This window comes from Gymnodraco acuticeps, unplaced genomic scaffold (genome assembly GCF_902827175.1).
Source record: "Gymnodraco acuticeps unplaced genomic scaffold, fGymAcu1.1, whole genome shotgun sequence".
Lineage (NCBI taxonomy): Eukaryota > Metazoa > Chordata > Actinopteri > Perciformes > Bathydraconidae > Gymnodraco > Gymnodraco acuticeps.
In genome coordinates, this window is record NW_022992160.1 from 3666714 (window position 1) to 3681003 (window position 14290).

The following is a 14290-nucleotide window of genomic DNA, read 5'->3' on the forward strand; positions in this document are numbered from 1 at the left end:
ATATTTGTAACTAAATGAAACATGAATTGAAACAAAACACGGTATAAACTGAGGAGTGACTCCCATGAGGTTCATGTATTTTCTTCACTCTGCTCTCATGTCAAGAAGCATGAGATCAGTGCATGCACTGCATCGTCCAATCTGTGAGCGATACACAGTAAGGGGGCGGGGCGAGTATCTGAGGATTTCATCGGAGGATGGTCAGGTGGTTCCTCCATTATCGCTCCTCGCTCCTCGATCCTCGGTCCTCGGGCAGAAATAAGAGCCATGGGACGGTACTCAAGATGGCGCAGGCAAATTAACTTCCGGTGAGACCGAGGACCGAGGAGCGAGGAAATGAAAATAGTCGACCTGAGAAGCAGCCCAGGAGTAGCCGTGGCTTGTTGTAAATAACTGTGAATCATGCACCAAACAGGGAAAAGTGGCAGCACAGCATTCCACAAATGCATGTAACACTATACCTTTTCAATCAAATGTTTCTTTTGTTTTGTTTTTTCTCTGAAATAATGTCCGTCTATTTACTGCAACTCACTGCTGTCACACGATCAGGTTGTGTTGGGACGTACAGTTTTAATATATCTTTTATCCAGAGCACACTGAAAAAATCAACATTGACTTTAAATGTATTATGTCAAGAGGTTCCACATAACTGTATTAGGTTAGTTGAAAGCAATAATAATAAGTTGAACCCATATCAACTTGTGTTGGTTTAAACGTAATATTATTGCTTTCAACTAACACAATACAGTTCAATTCTATTCGGTTAATTTTAAATATTTTTTTATGTTAACATCATTATTTGTTGATAACAAGACTAGGTTATGGTAATTCGCTATAGATATGTGTTTTCAGTTATTGGCTGTTTTTTTGTGTGTTGTCCAATCAGATGGCTCTGCATTGTGATAATGCATGGCCATCTGCACTAGTAAACAAAGGCAGCCTCCTAATCTAGCATATTAAATGTATTATCTTCATTATTTGAAGGTAAACCCAAATGTACATTGTTTGCCAACATACATGTGTATTGCTGTGTATTGGCGCATATCATAAACTTAGTAAGAGAGAATAAAATAAAAAAACTAAATAAAATAATGCAAATATCAAGAAATCCATCCCAAAAATGGAAATACAAATATGAAAATAGAAAATAGCTAATTTATTCAAATGAAAACATTTCCAAGGAATATGCAAAGGTTTGAATAATATGCAATGTTCAGAGATAAAGTCCCAACATAACAGGTTGTTGTCCTGATGGGCAGCATCCTCAGAGAGTGTCTTAAAGTCTTCAACATGTTTTTAAGAATCATTTTGAATTTCACATGAGTTGGATACAATACAAACAAATCATCCATGGTTGTCTGTATAATAAAGTTTTTTATGGATTAACAACAAAACACATTTACAAAACATTCACATTCAAAAGGGAAGCAGGTATATTATAATATCAATGCAGTACATAGCAAACCTTCCTGGAATCAGTTTTAACAGGATATACTCCTCTTACGCGTCATTTTGCGTTTTGTAACTAGTGTAGTATAGGAAGATATGCACAGTGTCCCTGAGCTACACGATGTAGGTGATGTACTTGATATGATAAAGCTGTCACTCTTTTCTGAGGATAAAGTAACTCTAGGGAAATCTATATTTATCTCTGTCACCACATCATGTTTTGGACTAGAGATGGCTCGCCATTTGTTCAGAATCCTCTCCAGTGTTTCCGTGTTTGACTTCCAAAGCACTTGGTAGCACTTCGGAGAAAAATGGCAAAAGATGATGCCATAGCTGGATACTAGAATGGCTGAAGCCTGCACAGTGGTGCTACTTTCATTGTTCATGATATATACTGGGATGAAACACACCCATACAAACAAGTACATCAACATGCTGAAGATGATGTTGCCTGTCTCACTGAACTCCTGGGGAACCTTCCTCCCTTTGAAGGCCAAGAGGAAGCCAATCAATGCTAGCAGAGCTATGTAGCTCAACATAATACCAAAACCTATGTATGTGTGGCCCTCCCTACAAGAGATTAAGTGTGTCATGCTTTGTGGGTCTGGAGGTGTGTCATCAATATCAGGAGAATCAAGGATCAGCCATAGCAGACAGATGACCCCCTGTAGCGAGGTTATCACGATGACGATCACGAGTGGCTTGTAGAGTTTATGTAGTCGCCTGCTTGTCAGCTGGCCAAAGGGAAGGAAAGCCAGGAAGGTGCGGAAGGCCTTGACGAGTACGCACGACATGCACAGGGTGAAGCCCAGGGCGTACATCACCTGGCGGGCCCGGCACAGATGAACGTTGGGCTTCCCCATGAACCATATCACACTCGCAAAGCTCACTGACAGACCGGCCATCATCACGCAGGACAATCTCACCTCAGCTCTCTTCATTGGCGGGGAATTTCTGTTCACCAGAAAGATAATGAAGGTAACCAACAAGAGCAAGATGCCAAACACTGCGGCTGCCGTCAGGATGATGGGAAGAGGGTCGCTCCATCGCAAGAAGGACTCCTTTCTTTGCTTGCATTGAGTCCAACCCTTGAGAGACCAAGTTCCATTGGGACACCTTTGGCAGGTACGCAGGTCTGTTAGAGATCAGAATCAGGATCAGAATCAGTTTCCTTAGAATTTGCATTGGTATAAATGGTGCATACAAAGACACAGAAATAATTATACGTAGCAAAACACTACTATATACTACTATATATTTTAAGACTATTGTAAAAATGCAAAACAAAGACAATATTTACACAAAATACAGTTAAATATAATACAATGGGACAAATACTATTTTCAAAGTGGAGAGCTTTGCGGATTTAAAAAGAGGTAGTGTGGAGCAGAAATGTGCAACATGTACAAAGGGTTGTGCAGGATTTACAATATTAAAAGAACAGGATATATAGATGGTTACAATAAGGCCATTATGGTTTATTTAGTTCTACAGGAGGTACACTTATCTGAAACAGCCCTATGTAATTGACTTTGAAAAGACGCAGCATGATTCAGACAGCCAAAACAACACTTGTCAGTTAATTGAACATAAATCAGTATCAGTTTCAATCAGGCATACCCCATTCAGCTGAAAAGGTCCCCGCTACACATAGGGTGCAATTGTGACAGCAGGATGCGTTCAGGATCTTCTTAAATGAGCCGGGAGCGCAGCGCTCTGAGCATCTAGACTGAGGGATCTGAGACAGAAAACAAGAGAACAAGAGTCACTTTAACTGATCACACTGTAGAGAGGGTCTACTTGTGAAAGCATTCTTTCAAAATAAGTTTTTGAAATATGCAAAAGAAAAACATTGGTTGTGTTAACAAAGGACACTCTCCATTCCCATATTGGATATTCATGGCCAAGGCCCAACCACAGGAACAAACTTAAAAATAAAACAGTGTCTAAAGTCTGCCTTAAGTGTCAGGGTCTTTGGAGGTCCATTGCACATGAAACAAACTAGGCCATGCAAGGTGTCTCCCCATCACATCTAAATGCAAAACTCCAAATGTCTGTTTCCAAATGGCCTCTATCAAAGCCTGGAATACAGTCCAACAAACATAGCTTGGTCCAGATACTACAAAGCAAGATTAGAGGGTGGGTGAGGTCATTTGAGCTAAACGCCAGAGTTTCCGTGTCAGGAAGGTGGTTCTCTTTTAACCTGGCTAGATCCCAATGGAAAATGCTTTAGACCTGGTTATGTCTACATTTACAGGTACAATATATTTATAGTTCACTTTGTCATTCATCATTATACGCTTACTTGCAAACAAAATAAAATATAGCTTTCATATCAAAAGGTCACCGCTTTGGATTATGTTTCATGCTGAAGTTGAATTTATTCTCTGTCAGCATTCTTCTCTTTTCTGTGGACAAAGGTTGCCTCAGTCATATTTTAGTCATTAGTAGGTGTCAACAATCTTATGGTAGAAGAGTCAAAGATGAACCAAATACCCCCTTTCAGGCATGAAAAGTTATGCAAGAATATATCAACTTAAGATAGAATTTCAAACTTAACTAGTTTCACAACTCCATTACAATGTGCCTGATCACTATGATGAGTAGTGGACTGCAGTTTAAAGCTTAAGGCTGGTCAAGTCTTCAGACCCCCTGACCTTTTCTTTCCTAATTACTGTCTTGGGTAAGGACACAGAGAGTGACTCACTTGACTATTGCAGCAATCAAACCTGTGGGTGTGAGAAGGCTGTGGACTCACCGTGGTGTTTGCTGTTGAAAACCAGATGAAATCTTTTTTTTCAAATTCTATTTGTTTATTGAGGACATGGTAGTTCCCAATCTTTAGGAATCTTCTGTGGTCTCCATCCTTTTCCCATATGATCAGATTATAAGAATCTTCAAAATCACCATTTTTGTCAAAAATGAAACTGCTGTTTTCAAACTCAAACTGAACTTTCTTCAGTTCTTCAAGAAGCTGCAAAGTAAAGGGTGGAATGAATGTCAATTATAATTGTCCTTTTTCAGAGATCAGTCACAGTAGCATGCCTTTACCATACAAATTAGGAGGATCTACACTTTTAAATCTAAATCTGTTCTCATCTGAAGATAATATACATTCTCACCTTCCATGGTGGGAAGTTGATTTCTCCCAGGCATGAAGAACCGTTGCACTTCAGTAGCTTTTTGAGAGCATTTGCGGTGGCCCACACAGCAAGTCTGTGAAGGAAGGCGAGACTTGTGTCCAGAGCCGTTACAAGATGGTCATCATTTTGCTCTTGGGGATCCTTGAAATTGCAAGCATTGCCAGCTTTCATTTTCAATTCATCAGGACTGGGACAATAGGACGGAGCTTTGTCTGAGAAACATTCTGGGGTGCAGTTAAATCTCAGGTTCTTGTATTCCTCAATGAAGTGGTTGTATCCTCCTGGAGTCACTGTTAGATTCTTGAGATATTTATCAAAGGATTCATTCTTGCCTGTAACAAATGTGAAGCCCAATATGTCCCCCACCTTGTTGATCCCTTCCATTTGAGCGATGGACCGGCTTCTGGACCAGGCATCACTGGCGATCCAGGTCCTCGATGTGTTGGTCCTGATCATCTCCTTCAAGAGGGCCTCCACATGCACCGCCTTGAGGATCAGCAGCACCACCCGGGCCGTGGAGGAGCGGATGCGCTCGGCGACCTGCTTAATGCGTGGCGATCTCTGTGAATTATCGAGGGAATCGGGCAACACCTCCTTGTAGTTCAAGCACACGCTGTTTTCCTCGGCATCCTTGAGGAAGCTCTGGAAAGCTGCTCTGCCATATTCATCGTCCCCGTACACAACCCCGACCCAGTTCCAGCCGAAATCATGCATCACTTGGCCAATCGCTTTGGTCTGATGCTTGTCACTGGGAATAGTGCGCAAAAAACCTGGATAGCGCCGCTTATCACTCAGGTCCTGTGCAGAGGATGTGCTGCTCAGCTGGTGATGAAAAATGTATTTCTTTAAATACAGAACCTTATTAATAATGAATTATTTGTTGAATTTAAGCTACCAAAAGTTCCTTTATATCCTCACATTTGCACCCAGAAAATTATGTTTCAATTTACCAACAAAATAAAGAACTACATATTTAAGTAGGCAATAGTTCACGATTGAATCTTTTGCAACTCTGGAACAGGAATTTCCTTTGGTTAAATAATATCGTATCTTATTTGATATACTGAAACAATCTGTAATAGATATTGTAAAATATGTTTGAAGTCTAGTAGAAGATAGATGAGGAAATCATTCCAATTTAGTTTTGGTGGGTTGAGGGAACACTTTTCCCAGTATGTGCTCAACCTTAACCTCTTAGCAAAATTACTGGTGGTAAAAACAGCTAACCTCATGCCTTACCAACTGCAACAAATTCCCTCTGGTAACAGATACAAATAAGCTGGGTCCAAGTGCTGCATGGACCCAGCTTCTGTACAGTAAACTAAACCGAAGCTAGGATCGGTACTAGACACATTACTTGAAATACAAAATGATCAAATCTGAGCTTCCTCTGCTGGCTGAATGAATCAGGAAATGAATATGTTTTAATTGTAGTCTATTAACGTAATGGCATTGCTAATGCCCTCCTCAGTTGTGCTGCATCCAGTGCAGCTCTTAGAAATTGAAGCAGTTTTCCAATCAGATTCCCCCCTGTGCAGCAGAGCTGCCCTCAGAAATGAATCGATTCTGCTGTTGAAAAAACATGTCCGATGATTATGATTGTCTTCCTTACTAACAGAGGCTAAACTAGCTATAGCCAGCAAATATCGCAGAATTAATCCAAGTTCAAATTTTGATATTTATTTCAAATTTCTATCACATTTGGATTTGAAATGAAGGGCTTTAGACCCAACCCTTTGCCTTGAAATGATGAGCAGCTTTTCAAGTTGAATTTTGTACGTATCGTAATTAGTTATTGATTATTTGGATATTTTCAGCTGGTATGAGTAACTTAGTAAGGTTGGCTGTGCCTTTTAGTGTGTGTGTGTTTTTGGCAAGGAAGCCTGTTGAATCCTGTTCGGTTTATTTGTGTTTTACTGCTTTTTCTCGTATATGAGTAAATGTGATTGGTTGTTGTGATTTTGCTCTTGTATCTTTGGTATTGACTTGTTTGGGCCATATGCAATGCCTATCTGTTCTGCAGCATCCTGTTCATACTGAATATGAAAGAATATTTTTTATAGAACACATTGTGAATTTTGGAAATAATAACATAAAGTTAATCACAGACACAAAGATTCAGGACTGCAGCAACACTTTATTCCCCCTCAATAATGGTAACTGTCACTGTGAGAAATGGGTAGTTACCGCAAATGTTTCGAAGGCGGACTAATTGGGAAGTCAAATATATTTCCAAAACTTAAACATTGACTTTAATTAAATGTATTGTGTCAACATATGTCTCATAACTGCATAAGGTTAGTTGAAAGCAATAATATTAAGTTGATATTATATATTTTATATTATATATATTTTGTATAGTCGACGGTTCAGTTTTTTCAGTGTATTAAATGCCCACAATGAATTCTTGAAATGAATTAAAACAGTTAATGTAGCAGCAAAGTGCATTAGACACCGTCAAAAGATTGTTTAGAACTGAATTAGTGATAATGAATGAAAACAGAAAATAACTTACTGAATACTTAACAATAAAATGTTGCTAATCAGACAGAATGTGAGACTTACTAGAGGGATCATGTACACACTCAGCAGTCGAGCCACAGCGATGGACACCTCAGAGGACAGAGCCCCTAAAATAATCTTCACCCTGGGCCTGAAGTCCGAGTAGTCACAGTCCACATTCAGAGACCTGTTGACAGCGAGCATGTACTCCACATTCTGCAGCGCCGTGCTGGCGAAGGAGCACGTGTCGCACATCATGTATCCCAGACGCACTCCTGGGAGGAAGCCAGCCGCATTTATCTCCTCGATTTCATGGATCACAGCCAAGGACCTCATGAATGACGGCAGATGAAAACTGAAAATGTACAGTGTAGAAAAACATTAAGTGATCAAGAAAAAGCAGGCATATCTTTCTATAAATATAAACCTGTATTCACATTTTGACAAGAGGCATTTCAGCTTTATGAAGGAAGCTTTGAAAAGAGGTGTCGGGGTGAACCTCCACCAAGAAGTTACTCAAGTACTGCATCATAGTAAAATGTTGAGTACTAGTACTTTACCTCAGAAATTCCATTTAATGCTACTATATACTTCTACTCCACTTAAAAGGGAAATAATGTTATTTTACTCCACTACATTTATTAAAAAGCTTTAGCTACTTTTAACAAAATGCATCTCTAAAAGTTACTCTAGTGGACTAACTAACCGTTTAAGTCAAAAAAGAGTCCAAATATTTAAATATTTTTATAAAAAGTCAATTAGAACTTTGTTTGTCTACAACACACTGAACAAATGTAAACATTGACTCTAATTCAATTTAAACTTTAAACTAGGTTAGTTGAAAGCAATCATATTAAAGGTGGGGTAGGTCATTTTGGAGAAACCAGCTCGAGTGCGCTGGAATTTGAAAATACACAACCGGAACAAATCTGCCACTTCCTTACAGAGCCTCTCCTCCAACACACACGTACGCGCACATGACCAATGAGGGCACGAGATAAGTTGGTCGTGCTTTTTACAGCGCCACGGCTTCCACAGATGAAATTTTTTGATGGATTTGTTGTCAAAGCACTTCAGATATTCATTGCTATCGGGATGTTAAGAGCATTCCATGGAATATAACAAAAAGTGTATCTCGAGCCGGTTTCTCAAACTTACCTACCCCACCTTTAAGTTGAACCTAATATGTTTTATTTAAACTTAATATTATTGCTTTCAACTAACCTAATACAGTTATATCTCACAGGCTCCGCCCTCTACTGGACTCTATGGGTACTACCCCTTGACCTTACTCTACGAGCGTTCACCTACTGAGATATCTTTAAACGTACCCGGCCCCTCTGGGCGGGCCTACCTGAGTGTGCGCGCAAGCCCACCCTTTATAAGGCGGCCTCGCCTCCTGACTGTCATCCTTTTCTCTTCAGCGAGCAGGATAAACAACTGAGAGCGAAAGAGAGAGAAGAAGATTGAGAAATAATGGAAAACTCCACCCACTGTTCTCGTCTGCTTTTTAATAAAACATTTTTTTGTCTTTTTAACTGCACTTGGGTCCCGATTTTCCCCATCCCTGACACAATCATAAATATTCAATGAGATTTAGGTGGTAGGCTATATCTTTGTGAAAATCTCATACATTTTTTAAAACTTTAAACATTCTCTGAGATTATAAAGTCATACATTTTAAAGAATAATCTCAAAACTCAAACTCTTCTAGTTTAAAGTCATACATTTAAGAGAAAAAAACCCCAAACATTTCTATATGTTTCTCAATGAACCACATTGTTTCACTCACCCGTAGATTTGTGAATTTGACCTCAATTTTTTTTTTATATCAAGATTTAATTAATTTTTCATGTGGGAGTCTTTTCCACTCCCCGACTCTTAATTATTTTACTCTTATTACGTACAATGGTCCAAATGGCAAAATAGCAGTCTATATCCAGTGGAAATTAAAAAATCTTTTGCACAAATAAATAACACACACTGAAAAAACCTAAACGTTGACTTTGTTTAAGTGTTTTATGACAACATATTTCACGTATAAGAGTAGCAGTTTGAAGCAATATATTAATATTTTTTATTTAAACTTAATATTATTGCTTTCAAATAACCAAATACAGTTATTTGAAATCTGTTGACCTAATACATTTAATTAAAGTCAACTTTTCAGTTTTTTTCAGTGTATATTTAAAAGGAAAGATATCCCTTCTGAATATCTAATTGAACAAACATATGTGTTTTTATACTCACTCTGAGCAGTGGTAGCTTTCAGGTCTAATCCTTTTATCTGGAGCCTTCACTTTATGATGACACGGCATCAATATACCAATCACAACATCTCCAGAGGCCTGTGCTCCACACATGGAATGAGCAAAGTCACATTCCCCCCCACAGGCCTGGAGGCTGCTCAGAGCTATCAGGGCCGAGAGGAGACGGTACATCTTGATTCCCTGAGTGACAAAGTCTTTCTGGGATGTTTAGGAACGCTTGTCTCTTAAAAGACGTAACACCAGGGAGGTGTAAGAATGTTAACGTGCAGGAAACCTGTTTTAAAGAGGAACTGGAAAAAAATATTGCTTCATCAAATTTCACCTCCAGACACGCCCTCATGTGCTGGCACAGGGAAGCAAAGTGACAACAAAAAAGTGTGGTTGGCACGATTGTTGGGTAGAACAATGGAGAATGTCTCTGTTGTTTCTGAAGGTGTGTGCAGAGGCCCTTAAAGTTAGTGTATAATGAATAAAGCAATCATCCAACCAACTGTTGGTTGACCACACACACATAGACTGTAATACCCCTGATGTGCAATAACACTGCCCGTAAACAAAACTTTGTCCAATATACACTCATGTGCAACATACCCTTGTGCATTCACACTTAATTTTTTCTTCCAATTTATTTTCAATCTTTAAACAGTACCAGCTACTGTTTTTATGGTAAACATTTCTTTTTACCATGGTGTACTCATCTGTCATTTTTTATTTTATTGTGTTTTTACTATTAATAACGTGTGTCTATTTTTATATGTAATATATACATAAGTCTACTCTTTCTAATAAACTGCACTTTACTCTTGCTGTTGTAAATGTCCTCGTTGCGGGACAAATTAAGGAATTCTGATTCTGATGGTTCTTTTTTATCTCAATATTATTCTCATGACTGTTTGCTTTTTGAAATATGCTGTTCATTTGCTGAGACAGCCAGCACTGAGTCTTCTTGGCTGGACTCCTTGCTCTTTCCAGTAAGTGTTCATCAATCATGCACACAACAGGAACAAGTGGCAGCACATCAGCATTCCACAAATTGTTGTGACACTATAAACCTTTTCAATCAAGTGTTTCTTTGTTTTGTTATTTCCCTTTAATAATGTCTATTTACAGCAACTCACTTATCAGGTTGTGTTGGGACTTGTAGTTTTAATATATATTTTATCGAGATTAAACGCTTGGTCACAACACTCCATCCATCCATCAGTCCAACCTTTAATATTCACCACTCACATTAGAACGCCTTGTCAGGAGTGGAGTGTCACTTTTGACACTCCACTACATGCTTAGTTTTAAACACGTTAATGCTGTGAACCTAACCGAGTCGCCAGCCAACTTTATTGTTGGCTAGTGTGTGTTTGTATGTGTATATGTGTGTGTGTGTGTGTGTGTGTGTGTGTGTGTGTGTGCGTGCGTGTGTGTGTGTGTGTGTGTGTGTGTGTGTGTGTGTGTGTGTGTGGTGTGTGTGTGTGTGTGTGTGTGTGTGTATGTGTGGATGGATGGATGATATTAAACCTTTATATTGCTGATAGAAACGGTATTCGTGAAGTGATCAATCTTAATTATATTTACAATTGTAAAGTGCACATTTTATTAAATGTTTATATGTTGCCTGGACAAGCACAATGTACACTGCCCTTGAATCTGTATATGTGTATATTTATATTTTGTATTGATCCATATATATACTCTATAGATATTTATATATTCACTCTTTTGCGTATTCTTATTGACCTTCTACTGTTGATATGCATATCATTATTCATTTTAATTGTATTCTATTGTTTTTTATTTAAATTTTATTATATATATATATATATATATATTTTATTTTTATTTACTTCAAATTTATGTTCAGTGTCTTGCCTACATGACGCTGTGGCGAACATTTCCCCAATTGGGATCAATAAAATGTATCTTATCTTATATTGAAACCAAAATGTGTTAATATTCACTTCAGCTTGTTTCTAGTATGACTTAACCCTTGTATGGTATTCGGGTCTGTGGGACCCGTTTTCATTATTTAGCTAAAGAAAAATTATATGATAAATTATTTTTTCAAACCCAAACTCATTTTCTGTGAAGAACATATATCAGAACACATTTTCAATGACCACCGTACACCACCCCTACACATTTACATTACAGGATGTTCGGGGCTAACACAAGTGTTGAAATTGTAGGTCCTGTGCACCTGTCTGGGCCTTCTGTGTGTGTGTGTGTGTGTGTGTGTGTGTGTGTGTGTGTGTGTGTGTGTGTGTGTGTGTGTGTGTGTGTGTGTGTGTGTGTGTGTGTGTGTGTGTGTGTGTGTGTGTGTGTGTGTGTGTGTGTGTGTGTGTTTGCGTTGGTGTGTGTTTGTTAGTGTGTGTGTGTGTGTGTGTGTGGGTGTGAGACTTTAGTGTTTCTGACCCTGCCATTGCCGCACAAGGTTGCAACATTGTTGATAAATGCAAGCACCGAAACCGGCCTGCTCTCACCTTCCCGCATTATGTTTTGCGGGAACCAGTCTTTATTTCTTTCCCACTCTATCCAAGCTGCAAGTTTGGGGCAAGACACAATAAATAAAGCTTCTTCAGTTGGGTCCTTATCACAACTGATCAAGATGGCCAAAAGATTCTCTGCTCAGAGGGCCTTGCAAATGATTTTGAAAGAGAGAGAACCATTTGATGATGAAGTAGAGGAAGAGGAAGAGGTTTCAGAATGTGAGGATCACATTTCTGAGAATTCTGAGTCTGACAGTGACTTTGAAGAAGAGGATGAGATTGAGCATCAGCTAGCTATACACAAAAAAGACGAGCCATAGGACCAGCCGGTCAGCGGGCAAAAAAACAGGTAGCACTTTAATTCATGAATGTGATCTAACAAATGTAAAAGGGAAAATATTAACTATATATGCTGTTTATATTGCTTGTAATTGGGATGAAGTGAACATCTATTGAGCATTTTAACATAAAATAGTTAGATTGTGTTGAATTGAAGCCCAAAAAGGCAGCGGGTCCACCAGACCCACAAACACTGGCTGAGTAACAAAAATATGAACACCATACAAGGGTTAAGTTATGTTGTGACAAATAATCATTCATTCAATATTGAATAAAAAGCTTTCTGGGTTCATGTTGAGTGCTGACACTGTGATAATTAATAGCTCTGTGTTTCAGGAGGATCAGGATGGACATTTGAGATTGATCAGGACAAGGATGCCCTCTGCTGGCAATTTACATCCAAACATGAACATGTCTGTCTGTGAGGGGCTGACTCAAAACCTAGTGCTGGCGGGGGTCACTGGGGAGGTGTGAGTGGGGGTGCTGTTGAATCTGTGATATTTTAATTGGAACTGGTGAAGGGTGAAGGGTGTTGGCTTACAGTATCAAACCTACAAGGAATTTGCTTTGGTGTCTGGTGGTGCGGACATAAACAATCTAACAAAAATAAGTTGCAATAGTAGGTCAAAAATATAAATATGATAAAAATAAGTATTTTTGAGAAACTATTTAGCATTAAAAGCATTTGGTAAAGAATGAACATGACAAATATCACATTATCTTTAGAAAATGCGGGTAAGTACTAAAAACAAATAATAAGAGGTGAGTCTGCTGTGTACAGAAATTCATTTCTGAAAGGGATGTAAAGATATTAGGTCACATAGAGAAGCCATTGAAAAAAAAACTTGAATTTTCAATACAAATATTAATATTAAATAAAGGAGGTACTAAAATCCAATATAAAAACGTGTGTCTGCACTCAACAAAAATTGAAACGTTGACTAAAATAAATATAGTATGTAAACAGATAACACATTATTGCATTAGGTTAGTTAAAGCAATAATATTAGCCTACGTCTAAATAAAAAACAATAGGTTCACCTTAATATTACTTCAACTAACCTAGTACAGTTATGTCTAACCTGTTGACATAATCCATTTAATTAAGTGAATGTTTATTATTTCAGTGTGCTGTGTACAGATTAGTTTTCATTTCTGAAAGGGATTTAAATCTTTCATTAAAATATTAATATTAAATAGAGGAAGTACCTAAATCCAATATAAAGAGGTGTGTCTGTTGAGTACAGACTATTCTTTCTTTACATACAGTGTAGTATGTTGAAGACATACACTGTCATGTAGCAGTGTTTGTAGCAGGACAAACACTACATGACAGTTAAATGAAACTTAGCGCAAGTTCTTTCACACTCTGAGGCCCAATCCCAAACCACGCCCTACACCCTACCCCTACAAACTACCCCTCCGTGATGGAGTGAACTCCGCGGAGTGACACTCGCAGCTCAACGAGGCTCCCTCCTGTCAGATGGAGGGAGTAAATACAGCAGCAAGCTTTGGGTCAAACTCCCCTCTCTCCGGCAGAAACAGGAAATGCCGTAACTGTATGTACGCATAAGTTGGAAGTTTACTGACATTTACATACCTTGTTCACCTGGCTCAAGACATTTTTCTCATAAAAAATACAACAATCCTCAAGTGGTGGCTCACACATCAACCCCAGAGCCACCACTTGAGAATTGTTGTATTTTTTATGAAAAAAATGTCTTATGTCCATCTTTAGAAACTCTGAGTCCGCGGCTGAGTTTAAAGTTTAAACATTTTCACAGAGGAGAGGTACGTACCTGTCAGCCAATAAAACACGTGTATTTCCATGCAACTCTCTGATTGGTCTGGTCCAGAGCCCTAGAGAGATAAGAGTTACGACACTCCCATAGACCTCCGTTGTAAAAAATGGCGGCGCCTACTTCCGGGGTATGGTTCCAATCTTTATTCCAGACTCAGGTCCATATCACAAACAAAGACAAAACACACATCAATAAATCAGATAAAAAGCTAAACACAAAACAGATAAAAAACAAACAGATAAAAACATAAAATCAGTCCAATCACAGCGAGCCACACATGCTCACCGTCTGTAGAGGCTGCTGCG

At 38.6% G+C, this 14290-nt stretch overlaps 1 protein-coding gene across 2 annotated transcripts; it reads right to left on the reverse strand.

Annotated features, from left to right (window-relative positions):
* Window positions 1-1137: 1137 nt before the first annotated feature.
* Window positions 1138-9593, reverse strand: LOC117538639 (G-protein coupled receptor family C group 6 member A). Of its 2 annotated transcripts, none has more exons than XM_034204507.1 (6): window positions 9345-9593; window positions 7158-7449; window positions 4572-5414; window positions 4208-4423; window positions 3070-3187; window positions 1138-2584 (listed from the first exon to the last, which is right to left on the reverse strand). In XM_034204507.1, exons 1-6 carry the CDS (start codon window positions 9533-9535, stop codon window positions 1482-1484), a joined length of 2763 nt encoding a protein of 920 aa, XP_034060398.1. In that variant the 5' UTR covers window positions 9536-9593; the 3' UTR covers window positions 1138-1481. The 2 variants fall into 2 exon arrangements, with proteins under 2 accessions (XP_034060398.1, XP_034060399.1); XM_034204508.1 differs by lacking the exon at window positions 9345-9593 and adding an exon at window positions 8449-8536.
* Between the last annotated feature and the right edge of the window lie 4697 nt (window positions 9594-14290).